At 45.5% G+C, this 16,031-nt stretch overlaps 1 protein-coding gene across 1 annotated transcript; it reads right to left on the bottom strand.

Annotated features, from left to right (window-relative positions):
- Positions 1–3,692: 3,692 nt before the first annotated feature.
- Positions 3,693–9,604, bottom strand: LOC139048729 (uncharacterized). Its single transcript, XM_070523265.1, has 2 exons — positions 9,076–9,604; positions 3,693–3,883 (listed from the first exon to the last, which is right to left on the bottom strand). The coding sequence occupies exons 1-2, from the start codon at positions 9,602–9,604 to the stop codon at positions 3,693–3,695; spliced, it is 720 nt and encodes a 239-aa protein (XP_070379366.1).
- Between the last annotated feature and the right edge of the window lie 6,427 nt (positions 9,605–16,031).

Below are 16,031 nucleotides of genomic sequence, written 5' to 3'. Positions count from 1 at the left end.
GAACACAGGAAGTAAAATATGGATAGAATTGAACATGCTCTCAGAAATGGAGGAAGCCTAAAAGCAGTGAAGAAGAAAGTAGGAATTGGCAAGAATCAGATGTATGCGTTAAGAGACAAAGCCGGCAATATCATTACTAAAATGGATGAGATAGTTCAAGTGGCTGAGCAGTTCTATAGAGATTTATACAGTACCAGTGGCACCTAGGACGATAATGGAAGAGAAAATAGTCTAGAGGAATTCGAAATCCCACAGGTAACGCCGGAAGAAGTCAAGAAAGCCTTAGGAGCTATGCAAAGGGGGAAGGCAGCTGGGGAGGATCAGGTAACAGCAGGTTTGTTGAAGGATGGTGGGCAGATTGTTTTAGAGAAAGTGGCCACCCTGTATACGCAATGCCTCATGACCTCAAGCATACCGGAATCTTGGAAAAATGCTAACATAATTCTAATCCATAAGAAAGGGGACACCAAAGACTTGAAAAATTATAGACCGATCAGCTTACTGTCCGTTGCCTACAAAGTATTTACTAAGGTAATCGCAAACAGAATCAGGAACACCTTAGACTTCTGTCAACCAAAGGACCAGGCAGGATTCCGTAAAGGGTACTCAACAATAGACCATATTCACACTATCAATCAGGTGATAGAGAAATGTGCGGAATATAACCAACCCTTATATATAGCTTTCATTGATTACAAGAAAGCGTTTGATTCTGTCGAAACCTCAGCAGTCATGGAGGCATTAAGGAATCAGAGTGTAGACGAGCCGTATGTGAAAATACTGAAAGATATCTATAGCGGCTCCACAGCCACCGTAGTCCTCCATAAAGAAAGCAACAAAATCCCAATAAAGAAAGGCGTCAGGCAGGGAGATACGATCTCTCCAATGCTATTCACAGTGTGTTTACAGGAGGTATTCAGAGATCTGGATTGGGAAGAATTGGGGATAAAAGTTAATGGGGAATACCTTAGCAACTTGCGATTCGCTGATGATATTGCCTTGCTTAGTAACTCAGGGGACCAATTGCAATGCATGTTCACTGACCTGGAGAGGCAAAGCAGAAGAGTGGGTCTAAAAATTAATCTGCAGAAAACTAATGTTTAACACTCTCAGAAGAGAACAGCAATTTACAATAGGCAGTGAGGCACTGGAAGTCGTAAGGGAATACAGCTACTTAGGGCAGGTAGTGACCGCGGATCCGGATCATGAGACGGAAATAATCAGAAGAATAAGAATAGGCTGGGGTGCGTTTGGCAGGCATTCTCGGATCATTAACAGCAGGTTGCCATTATCCCTCAAGAGAAAAGTATATAATAGCTGTCTTACCAGTACTCACCTACGGGGCAGAAACCTGCAGGCTTACAAAAAGGGTGCTACTCAAATTGAGAACGACGCAACGAGCTATGGAAAGAAGAATGATGGGTGTAACGTTAAGGGATAAGAAAAGAGCAGATTGGGTGAGGGAACAAACGCGAGTTAATGACATCTTAGTTGAAATCAAGAAAAAGAAATGGGCATGGGCAGGACACGTTATGAGGAGGGAAGATAACCGATGGTCACTAAGGGCTACGGACTGGATTCCAAGGGAAGGGAAACGTATAAGGGGGCGGCAGAAAGTTAGGTGGGCGGATGAGATTAAGAAGTTTGCAGGGACGACATGGCCACAATTAGTACATGACCAGGGTTGTTGGAGAAGTATGGGAGAGGCCTTTGCCCTGCAGTGGGCGTAACCAGGCTGATGATGATGATGATGGCTAGAACATTGGGCTGTTTGCTAGAAGGATTCAATCCCACCAACAGTCACATACTCCTTTATAGCCTTATGGATGTACTTCACCCACTTTGGAGGTGGGTTGAGTGTATACGATTGTGTCACAGTGTGCATGAAATCACAAGTTTGTGGGGAGGTACAAGTTATAGGAAGGTCACTTTGATAAATGAGTATGTGCAAGATTACACATGCATAGAAATGTCACAATCATCACAACCTATTGCATACTTAGACAGTTAGCAGTGCTATGTTTTAGTCTAGCTTTTTTTAATTTGCTTACGCTCAATGGCTGGAGAAACATTAGGACATGCAAAGAATCCTCGAAACAGAATTCTGTGACACTCTGCACATGACCTATGGCGTTAGGCACGGGGGAAAGGGGGTGGGTCAAGTGCATAGTTTCAACGCAGCATGGTAGGATGTTTAGCGGGGCAGTCAACGGATAAATTTTTGCGCTACGTGTACGTTAAGTGTGCTCTACCAACTCTGAAATGCCAAGGAAAGAAGTGTGTAGTAACTTTCACATGATTATTTACATTTCTTTCTTGGTGCAGAGAAAAGGCACTTTAAGCCATACGGGTTCACTTTATGGTGGAAGCCTTAGAGTACCTAGAACACCTACACGTGACCTGAAGTATCCAAACAACAGGGTGATATGAATTTCAATGTGGCAAAGCATGCTGTGTAAGTCTTAGTTTTTATTGGTTAGCTTAGCCTGCAGCGAAATAATAAAAAGCCATAAATTTCTAGTCGCTTAATCATGAAATGCTTGAGTTGTGCATGTTTACGTGTTTTCTCCACACCACATTTTTTTGTAGCTTTTCCTCTATATGTTTAATACAAATGAGCTTTCACTTTGCTGCTTATATAATTGAAAATTGTTGCATGCTCAACAGTGTTATAGTGTAGTGGAAGTCAGTATGTCAACAAAGAATGGGAAGGTTTATTTAGGTGAGTGCTCTACACCAAGTTATTCCAATTGTTAACTTGAAATAATTTTTATCCCTCAGATATGTCACCTTTTCATACCCATTTCATGTAGTGAAGCAGGTTACCTTTACATAGCTCTTTTAATCAGCGCAGATTTCTCTGCTACAATAAAGTAACATTTAGATGGGCTACACTGTCGTACACCATAAGAATGTGCTGTATTCTTTCAATCAAACAAACTAAGAATAACTTTGAATTAATATTGAGGCTGTTTTCAGGTAACATTCAAAATGCCCTTTTCTAGACGTTCACTGAACATCCAGGTAATATGCACATGTCTTGCAGCGAAATGTCTATGGGATACCCAGAAAATGTTCTAGAAAAAAAAATGTACGCATAGTGCACGCAAAAATGTAATTTGGATGACTGAATTGTGTTACTATTTAGAGTATGCTCAGATTAGGTACAGGGGCCCAATACTTGATCACTCATGCAACAGTGAAAGACAATCGAACAGTAAATGTTGTGCTTTTCGAGTTTATTGCAAAACAGTGTAATCTGGACTTGAGTGTTGGGTTGTTATAGAGTGCTGCCCTTTAACATGAATTTTTTAAACGCTGTCTCTGTTCATTTGTGTTCATAACCAATAAAAATTGTAGACAAAGCTATACCTTGCCTCAGTTTTGACAGTGACAAGCACTTGATCAAGGAGCAGTATTTAAAAAGACTCGCCTAGGAATTAATTGGCACATACTTAACGTAGTTAGTGCAAAAAGAAACGTGTGTACGCTAGTTTGTTCTTCAACATGGAAGCCAAGTTGTGCTGCATAGCTGATCCAAAATACTACTAAATAAATGCGAAGGCACTCAAGATGGTGCACAATCATCTTCTGTGTTTCATATTAACTATGCAGTGCAAGTTGGTTTCATAGCAGGTGAGTGTTATGCATCTGCAAAAAAAGAGTTATAGCTTATATGCTGCACTGGCCTGTTACATACACAATGCCAGCTTTGCAAGAAAATAAATATGTATAATCAATCTTTTATTGGCAGAACCATTACAGCAAAATGTACAAGTCTGATTTTCCACCTTAGACAATAGTGTAATATTTAGATAGAGGTACAGACGCTCCTGATGACTTGATGGTAGTGTGAATGCATGCAGCTGGTACATCAGTGGACCTGTGCAAGAGGGAAAAAAACGCAGGTGAAGTACAAAGGATTAAAAAGAATCTGCAACTTGCACTCTCAGACGAACATGTCACTGTGACAACCTGAGTGCTGCTGTTGAGGATTTTCTTAGCCTGTTGGCCCGCGGGCACAAGTGCCTGTCTTGCATGAAGCTGCTTAGCGCAGCTTCCTGACAAGAGTTTTCTCTATCCGCCACCCGAGAACGCGCTCTGTAGCGGTCAGGCTCCGCCGAGAGACTTGCGGCAACGGGAAGGTAATGGGGCAATGTCAGTACAGATTTCGGTTGCTAAAGCAGTACCAGACCGATGGCAAGCAAATTTTGTAACACAGTTGAATATCCAAAATACTTGCTACTACTTAGAAGCAGATTGATCAGGTTTTCAAATTGAATAATACAAAGTGAACCTGCCCACATTAAAGCTTCAACCACAAGAAACACATTCCTGACGGATTGTTGACGCCAGCTGCCATCGTCAAGAACGATGAGATGCTAGGGTTGATGCTCTAGATGCTGAATTGTGCCCACATCAAATCAAATATCCGGCCAAAAATATGTTGTAAACTTCTTCCTTGTGGTTGGGCCTAAGCAATCCCGATGCCGCAGGTAACCATAAAGCAGTTGCACAGCTGCTAATGAATCTAAGTTAATGCATTGATAATGAACAAATAAACGTCTTAACAGCATCGAAGTATACAGGCATATTGCTAACGGGGCTCTGGAACAACAAAAGTTTCACATCACCGGTTTGTGTCAGTGTTTACTGGTAGCTTGTAGATACACTGAAACCCGATAATAACAAACTGGCCTATGCACTAAAAATAGGTTCATTATATCAGGTAATTCTTTAAACCCAAATACGCCTATAACGAAAGGAAACAAACTTTTGTATTGTGTTTGTCCTATATGAATTTGTTGTCCTCAGTGGAAAAATTAAGTCAGAGTTACTTGCATTTTTGTAAACAAAACCATGCATAGTAGACAGCAATCTTTAGCCTTAAACAGTTTGCCAGTCACTCAAAATAGAGACTCGATAGGAGCTTGCTTGAAGTACACTGCTGGTATGTTTCGAAGTATTCTAACATTTAGGCACTATTTAAAAAAAAAGTACGAAAAAAAAGGCTTCTGTTACAAGTGAGTGTTTTGCATGAGTATCAGTCAGGAAGTTTTGTGTGTACAATATACAGGATAATTCACTTTATGCTGGTTTGTTATAGTCAGGTTTGGCTAAAGCCGTACAAAGAGAAAAATGCTACGTACTACAAGTGTGGATTTTTTCCTTGGCACTAGCCAAACATGAGTTAGAAGCACACAATTATTTTTTTATCCAGATTATCTGGTAAAAGGCGAAGGCATTCCCTGTGAAAGGTTTTTGAACAGTATGCACAAGAAATGTCCAGTACTTTTCTGCCATACAGCGGTTGCCTGCATACACAATGCAACTCATAAATACAATCTTTTGGCCGCACACGAGTAGTGGGGGAGCTTGTGAGTGGAAAATCTTCCATGTTGCCTTTTTGTATGCATTTCAGCAAATGTCTGCGCAGCATACTCTTACTAAGGTTTAAATTTTCTGGTCTCCTATCTGATGCTAAATAATACATATTTGCAATTGCAAACAAGCCACAGTCAAGCGTGTTGCACTGGTTTTGTGCCCCTTTAGTGCAAATGGTCAGCGTTGGTGACTGCAATTTTAGCATGTGACAGATTTGCCTGACGGCATCAGAAGGAGTACCTTGGTCAATTGACTCATATACAAAGACTGTGTTTTCATCAGCCTCAACATTGGTTACCGTAAGCCAGTGATCGGGATTTCGGACATGCAAGATTTGAATAAAAAGGCTTTCTACTTTAGTAAATAGTAAACGATGGCCAAGTAGCACATCTTGAAAGCCATCCCAGTGAGGAAACTTTTGATGAATCAAGTATTGTGCTACGTTAATCACGCTGTCTGATAATGAGGTGCCCTGTACTAAGGCATTTAAATCGGCATCTGAAAGAGAGTAGCGTTTGCAGACATTTAACATGTCTGCTGTCACCATTGCAAGGCTTACCATTTGCTTTTGCGATGGCAAAAACTTACGCTTAACAGCTTTGACTTTCTCTGGCCGTCCTCTTCTTGCTTTTACCAAAGGTACAACAAGTTTTGTACTATTCGAATGCCTGCAACTGCTTGTAGCAGTCGATTGGGGTAATGGAGCTGGTGTACCTTGTAAGCTAACTGTAATTTGATTACTAGGAAAGGTGGTTAAGTTTCTGAAGAATGCCTCGCATGATGCAAGTTTTTCCATTAGCTCCTTCTCACCACAATTAGATAATACATTAGCCACAGTCTTGGACATTTCACAAAGCCTCTTGTAGGTGTAAGAATACTTTTCTTGAGCAGTGTCGAGTTTCACAGATGGCAGCAGCTGAATGCTGCTTGTCACCACTGGTGTGGCACTTGAGACCATGCAGCTGTCACTCAGGAAATGATCCTTACACCACCTGTCCGGTATGCATGCTTTGTCAAAAAGGTCTTGCTGGGCAAAATGGCGAGCTGCTATAATGTGTGCACAAGGCAAACTGTACTGATTATAAAAAGCACACATGCAACGCGTCAGGCATAATGAAACACTGTGCTCAGAACTTGCTGAAGCCACTACATAAGAATTAGCAGTGGAAGTAACCAAATAACCTACTTCTTTAAACTGTTTATACTGCTCAAGTACTTTAATTGTGGCCTCAGAAGTGCAATTACGGGCCAAGTCTAGTTGAAATGGCTCACTGACATCATTTACATTTAAGTTCAGCTTCATTTCCTTAAACTTGGAAAATTTTAGAGATAAAAAATCCTTCTCAATATAACTTAGTAATGCTTCTATGGCTTGAACCAAATGCATGCTTGAAGTGAGATAACTTTTAATCTTTTGATTGTGACACTCAATGCGATTATTCGTGTTATTACCAAATGTAGGAAGTTTCTGCCGATATGCATGTACCCACATTTCTTTACACGAGTGCCAGTTCTGCATGTAATAAGAAATAAAATCTTTAGATGCCATAGCTTCGAGCTCAGCAAGCCTGTCTAAGTAGTCCTGCACAGTGAAGGAATAAACAATTTTTTTTAACAGAGGGAGTAACTGATCACGCTGCAGTCTAGCTTTCTCATTGACTTTTTGCTGAAAGCATTGCAGCACGTGCCATGTACACAACAAAATTTCAGAATTAGGAAGAATCTTAGTCAAAATGCGTAGCTCGTTCATGTCTTTATCTATCATGACTGCTCTGCAAGCAGATACAATGAACGGGTTAAACTCTGCAAACTTGGCAAACATAGCCTGCACAATTTCAGTCGTTTCATTCCGCAAAAAGGCATAACACACAGGTCTCCCGCGGCCTCCACCATCTTTACCCAATATAGAGTACAAGATATAGCCTTCAATGTTTACTTTATATGTTCCATCAATAAATAAAATCTCTGGGTACTTTTCCAAAATCTCATGCATGTGCGTTGTCTGAAGTAGCACAAATTGCAGGTTATTACTTTGATTGTTTTCATAGTGAATGACCCAGTTTGGATTATTTGCTAACAAGGTGTCTATTTTTTCCAAGACCATTTCTCCGTGAGCCTGCTCATTGCGAATAGGAATAGAAAACCTTTGCTTGTAATTGTTAACATCTTTTGTAGTTAATTTCTTGCCCGTTTTCTGTTCGACCAAACATTTAAAATACTTTGGGCCAATATTACATTTGGCAAAATAAAAGAATTCTACCTTCTCTGCATCGTTTAGAAGCCTGTTTTGAGGATACAAGTCATAATACTTCGTGGCGTGATTATGCTTAGCTTGCAGCTTGGTTATTTTGTATTGAAGAGTAGGTGATTTGCACAGGCTTACTGAAACTGCCATTTCACAACCAGTACCATTGTATGCTTGCTTGGGTCGCTTTCCTGTGCCTCTTGGTTTTATAGCACGACCATGAACACAGCTATATGAAATACTAATATACTCAAACTCTTTAGATTCTGCTGCAAATGGACTTCTATGAGACCTACTTATTGAGACTATGTGCTTGCCCTCCCTGCACCATTCATCAAAGCTTTGCCTAAAAGAAATAAAATTATCAAATGTTGCATTTAAATAAACTTTGCTGCCTCCACCATGCAATAAAGTGACAGTGTTAGGAACTCTGGTTGTGTTAGCACCAGCTCCTTCACAAACATCCTGGGCATCAGAGCTGGCAGGCCTGCAGCTGGATGTCAAAGCAGCCTCACAACACCTACGTCGCGTGGGAGCAATGCACGCAGCTTTGTCAAGGTCACCAGCCTCTGTGCCAGGATTGCTCGTCATCTGCCCTCCATCTTGCATTGTTTCTGACCTACAGCATTTGCAGACAATGACCTCATTTGGAACACCATTTATGACAGGTCTGCACTCAGCCATAGCAACTCCCAAGCAGTCTTTATTCTGCCTGCTAGCCACATGCTGCACCTTGCCAAAACTATCACAAATGGCGTCATGAGGGGCACTGGCTTGTCCTTCAAGCTTGCTACCAGAGACAGCAGAAGGAGCAGACTAAGACTTTATACTGTCAATGCATGTCTGTTTCTGGCTTACAACTGCTTTCAAAGGTGAAGCGAACTTCAAGAACTTGGCAGCTGTCACAGCAAGAACTTTGCCTTTCCTGTCTGCAGCCAGGTCACAGCTCCATTCTTGCTTGTGCAGTGCTGCAGCCTTCCGCCTCCTCCTCGATACTACCACTTTCCACTCCCCGTCGCCACAGTGGGGGACAGCCTCTGGCACAGCTGCTTCTTGAGCACTGGCCTCTCCTTCCCCCACAGGTGAGCACACAACAGGAGCACTCTCATGCTTTTGTGTGGCTCTCATAGTTTTCCAGACACAAGTGGTGCTTGCACCTCGACCAGGGATCATTGGCTCAGCAGACCTCCCCTCGGCTTTTCCCCTACTTGGTACACTTGTGCCGTGGAAAGTGGGGGAAGGCAGGCTGTCCCAGGTGAACCAAGCCTTGCTTCCCTTGCAACGGACACGGACACCGCCAACAAATGAAAATCCAGCACCTTGAAGGGTTCTGGTAGGCTGGTTGGTGCCGTGCCTCTGCAAGGGAGCAGTGTTGGCTTTCCAGACAGGAGCTGGTGCTGTGGAAGGTCCACTTGCTGCATGCGAAGAAATTAAAGTATGCAAACCAAGCGGGGGAAAGTCAGCCTCGGAGATGGCAGGGATGCTGTCCTGCCGAGTCCAACTGGTCCATGAAGAAGGTGCCTGGGTCTCCTTGTAGGACTGCTGGATGCGGCTTCTCTCCAGATGGATGGACAGGGTGCAGGCCCCCTGGTACAGGAAGTCTGCCAGCACCTTGTTACCAAAGCGGCTCGGGTGGACACCATCTCTGCTCAGGCAACTGGGCCAGTTGTCCACGAGACCACCCAGGAATGTGTAGCCGCACTCGTGGCAGTACTGCATCAGGGCACTGTTAATCTTTTCGTAGTTACCATTCAGGTCATGCAACCATGAAGACTGAGCTGCCCATGAGCTGTACTGATTCTGCCCCCGAGGAAGAATGGCAGAAAAAGCTACATGCACCATGGGATTTCTCTCAATGATCCCCTGAGCGAGCTGGCGATACTTGTCCATGCACACGCTGACACTGTCAACAGTGTTGTTAGTGCCAACGTGCACAATGACAACATCAAAACCAGCTAGCTTGTCAGCAATCATTGACAGCAAATGCTCAATCTTTACTCCTCTATGCGCGGCAACACTGACTGACAAACTACGATGCGATGGGAAATACTGGTCCGCGTATTTCACCATCGAGTCACCGGCAACCAAAACACGTGTCATGTTGCAAGCAGTGCAATCTAAAATGACACCTAGAAGAAAAAGAAGACTGCGAGAAAATAAATCTGAGCTTTTTCACAAACGAAAGGAGGCTACCTTCTAGTCAGCACTATATATACGTTGAATCCGGGAAATCCGCGCTAGGGTTGAACAAAGCAAGCGGTCGCGAACAAGGACAGCAAGATCGGCAAATACGCGACTAACACAATCAAAATACCATCAAAATACTTACTATAATAGATATAAATAACGCTAGCAAATATAAAATAACCCTGCAAAGCAGCTTTCGCGCATATAAAAGGATGATGTCAGAGGCTTGCGTGAATGCAGCAGAACCAGGCCTTAGGTCCAGCACCAGCGGCAGCAGAAAAGCACGACCCGCAAGCGCGGCTGACGGGATGCGTACTGAATGTCACGTGCGAACAAATAATCAAGCCGCGCGCCCTCGAAAAAACGGAAATACGCGTGCATGTGACGTTGACAGTTAGTGACGTCACTTCCGTGCGTTGCAGGAGTCGATACTGTGTGGGGTCGTCTGCGGAGCACCGCGTTGCAGCAGTCTTTGCCTTTCTCCGCTCTGTGCCTCATGGTTCCGCTGCACGTTGCACATAACCTTTCCTCGTCGCTCTTATTCGCTATCGCCTTCTTTCATCTCTCGCTGCACTCCGCATTCGCTTCCATCCTTCGTTGTGTCAGTTCCTTCGGTTCCGAGGGTGAAGGCCGACACTCGTCGCAGGGGCGGGCGCCTAAGAGCTGCGCTCTAAAATAGGTTCAAGAAGCTTGCCTTGCAGCATCACGGGCCATGTTCTCGCTTGGTGCGGCACGGACTTCAGACAGCGGAGATAATCTGCAGATTAGGGATGACTGAACTAATTACACACAAGATAGTGAATGAAACGTCTCACACACGCAGGATGTTACTGATATGGTATTGGGGTGCGATCGCACCGTCCCAGTAACAGAAACAGACTCGATATTTCTCCCAGCCCTTCAGACAAGGACAAGAAACACGAACAGTTTAGTTTTAAAGAAGGGATCTTGAAGAATATAGATTTGATCGCTGCATGCGCCGAAAGCGCTTGCAGGATCCGGAGCACATCGGATAGCCATTTTGAGACCCCTCTTGCATAACTAATTGTTGTGAATCAGCATGCACCGCTGACACGTGTTTGTTTTGTTGGATTCCCCGGCCATGCCTCTTGTGAATCGGCAGTGGCTGTGGTGATGTCAGAAGATAAAGACTATAAAAGCTACACTAACCTTTACTAAAGCGTTCGTTCTTTGCCAACTGCTTCTCGAGTTACTTCAGTGGTGACGAGGCTGCCCACCACCAGGCCGTGCCTGCTCGATGGCGGCCCACGCCGGACCACCGGGTTTCGACGAAACGGAAGACAGTTGGGGCGCCTACTAGGTGCGTCTACAGTCCTACTTTTAAGCTTACGATATCGTCGACTCGAAGAAACGACGAGCCCTGCTAACGGCAGCCTTAAGCACGGCAACAGTCGCCATAATAACGGTACGGTGCGCGCCGGCGAAGATTCAAGACCTTACCTACTAGAAGCTGCTTGAACTGCTGGCAGAACACTTTACACCACAGGGCAATGAAATAGCGGAGTCCTACAAGTTCTTCACCAGATGCCAGCGTCCCGACGAGGCAACAAAGGACTTCATTATGGAAATTCGGAAGAAGGCCTGCAGTTGCAACTTTGGCGAGGCACGGGAGAGGATGCTACGAGAAAGACTTGTTTGTGGTCTACGTGATGCCGGCGTTCGTCGGAAGCCTTTGGTAAGACCTTTGCTGACGCTGAAAGAAGCCGAAGATATAGTGTTAGCAGCAGAGATGGCAGCTCTCAACGTTGGTCACGTGGAGAGGACACAGGATTATGGCAACGTCCGTGGCGTGAGGAGCAAGGTGTAAGGTCAACCGTATTACCACAAGACTTATCCGAGCACTGCTCGACCAAGCGAAGACGTCGTTTGCCCGTGCTGTGGTAGCACTAAGCACAAGGCAGCAAAGTTCAAGTTTCGCAGGGCGGAGTGTTTTCGCTGCCGACGTAAGGGGCACCTAGCTGAGATGTGTGCATGGAAACAAGGGGTGGCCCTTTGTGAGGAGCATTCTTCAGAGAGCGACGGCAATGGACTTTGTCTACTGAGTTTGTACACTACGTCGGTAAACTTGGTCAAGCATGTGGTTCACACCCTCTGCTGGAGCGGAATTCCGCTGACAGTGCAAGTGGATGCCGGATCGCCTGTCTCCATCATTACGTAGAAAACATACTGCAACCATCGGCATGCCTGGCCTCCGCTCCTCGAGACGTCCTCACAGTTGTCCTGCTTTCTTGGCAAGCTTCCCGTGAGGGGTCAGCTGAAGCTTCCGGTCTCGTACGCGTGAAAGACCCTAGATGCAACTCTAACCGTACTGCAATGCGATGGCGCGAACTTGTGCGGGCGAGATGTCATCAGCGCTTTGAGCGTAGCGGAAGGCCCGTCTTCACCATTCTCGGCGAGGAAACATCCAGTGAGCATAATGTCCCTGACAGTACTTTGGGTAGCGCACTCATAGAGGAGTTCGGCGATTTGTATACGCCAGGTCTAGGGCTAATTGATGGCCCCGTAGTCCATTTGCGGTTGCGGGAAAATACGATGCCGCGGTTCTGCAAAGCACCTTCTGTGCCGTATGCAATGCGGGAGCAAGTGTCAAATGAAATAGACGGACTTGTTAGGTATGACATTCTCTCGCGTGTCGACAGTGCACAGTGGGCCACGCCTTTGCTACCCGTTATCAAAAAGAATGGTTCCATTCGGTTGTGTGGCGATTTTAAGGTGACCGCAAATGCTGCATGTGTCACGGAGCAGTACCCATTGCCAAAAGTAAGGCATTTCTTTGCTAACATAAACGGTGAATTATTCAGCACCATCGACTTGAAGGATGCTTACAGTCAGTTACCGCTTGACGAGGAAACGAAGAAGATATTAGTCGTAAACACTCCGAAAGGCCTGTTTTGCTTTAATAGGCTTCCTTTTGGTGTAGCCTCTGCTCCTGCGATTTTTCAGACACGTATGAACGGCATCCTGCAAGGCATTCCGGGCATTCAAATATATTTGAACGATGTTGTAGTCGCGGAGAAACGCGGCAACTGCGAGAAGCTGCGTGAAGTTTTCAGACGTTTGCGGCAACACGGTGTCAAGCGGAATCCGCAGAAGTGCAAGTTCCGACAAGCAGAAGTTGAATTTCTGAGATATCGTATAAATACGAGCGTATTGTTACCTAAGATGGACAACATTGCTGCAATAATGAAAATGCCGAAGCCAACCGGTGTTGCGGAACTACGGGCGTTTTCGGGCTTCGTGACCTACCACCACCCCATTTCTGGGAAACTTGGCTGCTGTTCTATAGCCGCTGAATGAACTGCTAACAAAGAACACACGCTGGCAGAGGGGAGCGAGACAAGATAACGCGTTCCGAGCAACAAAGCGGCTGCTGGAGGAAGCTAAGTTCCTGGCGCACTACAATCCAAGTAAGCCGCTCATCTTGGAAACTGATGCGTCGTCGTGTGGCGTCGGCGCAGTGCTATATCACAGAGTAAATGGGAAAGATCGACCAATTGGGTTCCGTTCGCGAACGCTTTAAGCTGGTGAGCGTAATTACGCGCAAATTGAAAGAGAGGCATTGGCAGTTGTCTTCGGGGTTACAAAGTTCCGGGAATATCTGCTCGGGAATCATTTCACGCTTGTTACAGATCACAAACCTTTTCTGAGCCTTTTCAGCCCCGACAAGCCTGTTCCAGCCATGGCCGCTGCCCAGATTCAACGTTGGTCCCTCTTGCTAAGCGCCTACAACTACAAAATTCAGTTCAAGCCAGGAAAGACGTTGATTCCTGCAGACACCCTCAGCCGTTTACCGGTGCGGCAGGAGCATAAGAACACTAAGGCTGCAGAAGATGACGCTCGTGAGTATGTTCTTCTGACCGATCACCTCAATACCTGTCATCTGTCGGCGAGTGACTTGGCTAAAATGACTGTTAATGACAGTGACATCACGCAAGTCCGCGATTACATTCGGAATGGCTGGCCACCATACTTGCAACCGGCTCAGGAGCCGTTACGCGTGTACATGCACAGGAAAGACGAACTGACGAACAGTCACGGAATTGTGTACTGGGGCCATCAAGCTGTTATTCCAACAAGTGCGCGGCAGTCAATGCTGCGTATGCTGCATGATGCACATCAAGGGATAACGGCTATGAAGAACCTGGCACGTTCTGTTTTCTGGTACACAGGGCTCGATGGGGATATTGAGAAGCTGGTCAACGCGTGTCCAACATGCATAGAATGGGGCAGTATGCCTCCTGCCCGACAACCCGTGCCTTGTCCGTACACAGAGGAGCCATGGTCTACGGTCTATGTAGATTTTGCGGGTCCTGTGGAAGGTAACATGTTGTTGATCGTGGTTGATTCCCACACGAAATAGATCGAAATCACCCCCACGAAGACCGCTCGTTCTGCAAAGACAATTGAAGCACTGCAGACCATGTTCAGCTGGTTTGGTTTGCCGACGTCCCTGGTGACGAACAACGGGCCGCAGTTTACTAGCGAAGAGTTCAGGGCATTTATGAAGCGCGATGGCATCGCTCATTTGCGGACAGCTCCCTACAAACCGCAGTCTAATGGCCTAGCGGAAAGAGCAGTACGGACTGTCAAACAGGGGTTAAACAAAAACACATGCGGCAGTGCGTAAGCTCGGCTGGACCACATTCTCTCGCATGATCGGTACACTCTCTTGCCAAATAGGCAAACCCCAGCTTCTATGCTCCTCGGATATCAGCCACGTTCTTTATTGCACAACGTCATGTCGCGACCATTCCCTTCTGCAGGTGCGTGCAACAGTGGCCAACCACTGAGCAAAGACGTCAGGTTCAAGAACTACGGAGTGGGTGACAAATGGAAACCAGGTGAAGTAGAGTCCACCGAAGGCTCGCGAATGGCAACGGTAAAGACTGCAGATGGGGAGAAACATCGCCGCCACCTCGACCAGCTAAAAACCAGGAAGACCAGCGTGGTAGGAGAAGCGGTGGAACCCGAGGCCCCCATGCAAGTACCAACGACTAAAGGCAGCCAGAACGCAGCGGCAGACTTGCATTGTCAAGGACACGACAGCAGTCACATTCAGGCTCAAGTAGGCACCGACATTCGAACGGCGTCAGACGGGCGGGCCGAAGCCGAGGTTGCTACCAGCGAGCCGCAAGTGACTGACCGGGCTGAAGTGACACTGCGTAGGTCGAAGCGGAAGCCACGGCCCCCGGACCGCTTTACTCCTCAAGGGGAAAGAATTGTTGTGAATCAGCATACGCCGCTGACACGTGTTTGTTTTGTTAGATTCACCGGCCATGCCTCTTGTGAATCGGCAGTGGCTGCGGTGACGTCACAAGATGCTGCAACGTTGTCAACGTTGTTAGCTACACTAACTAGCTAACCTACGTTGTCAACGTTGGTTAGCTACACTAACCTTTAATAAAGCATTCGTTCCTTAACTGCTTCTCGAGTTACCTCACTAATATTACAAAAATTGACCGCGAATGAATATTAGACTCGGTAACTTGAGTTCTTCATGTGAACAGGTAAAGAGGTGAACAGGAAAGCCAAGAAAAGACGGTATAGGTAGATCAGAAATTCGACGTGCTCAGCTATCTTTTTCTTTACTGCGGACTACATATAACTGCTTATGTACAGTCGCGGACAGAATAAAATGGACCACGGGATCTCTGAAAACGTTCGATTCCCGAGCAGCCTGTAGCGGTAACCAGTAAAACTGTCCTCGACAACGTTGTTAGCATATTCTAGTCGAGGTCCAAAATGCAAATACCAGATTGCGTTGTGAGGTTGCGGAGATATTCAGCTTTTTCTTAGATCTCATGGTCCATAATATTGTAAATCATATTGACCGCAAAAAAGACGGGGACATAGGAAGAAAACACATAAACAGCACAGGCGGTAACTTTCAACTGTTTTATTCATAGCAGCCAGTGGGCATATATAGGCAAAAGGAACATGCGCAGATCGCGGCAAACAAGAATGCACATCAGCTTAGCGTGGCAACCAATTATCAAAAAAATCTATTTCCGCTTGAAACAACCTAATGGATGTATCGCTAACACAATCTTCGCCTTTCTTATTTATATGGTAAGCCTACATCAGTTCACGTGCAGTCTGGTCATGGCTTCTGCCCAGAATCTTTATCTCCTCAAAAAGAGGAGATAAAGATTCTTGATCAGGCGTTTGGGGGGGCCTTTTTAAACATTTTAAA

The sequence above is a fragment of the Dermacentor albipictus genome, chromosome 8 (genome assembly GCF_038994185.2).
Source record: "Dermacentor albipictus isolate Rhodes 1998 colony chromosome 8, USDA_Dalb.pri_finalv2, whole genome shotgun sequence".
NCBI classification, from domain to species: domain Eukaryota; kingdom Metazoa; phylum Arthropoda; class Arachnida; order Ixodida; family Ixodidae; genus Dermacentor; species Dermacentor albipictus.
This window is presented reverse-complemented; position numbering and strand designations above follow the sequence as displayed.

Coding starts and splice junctions, on each gene's coding strand:
- LOC139048729 (XM_070523265.1), bottom strand. CDS start 9,604: ATGATTGCTGACAAGCTAGCTGGTTTTGATGTTGTCATTGTGCACGTT. Junction 3,884..9,075: donor GGCTGACTTTCCCCCGCTTG/GTTTGCATACTT, acceptor CCTCTTGCACAG/GTCCACTGATGTACCAGCTG.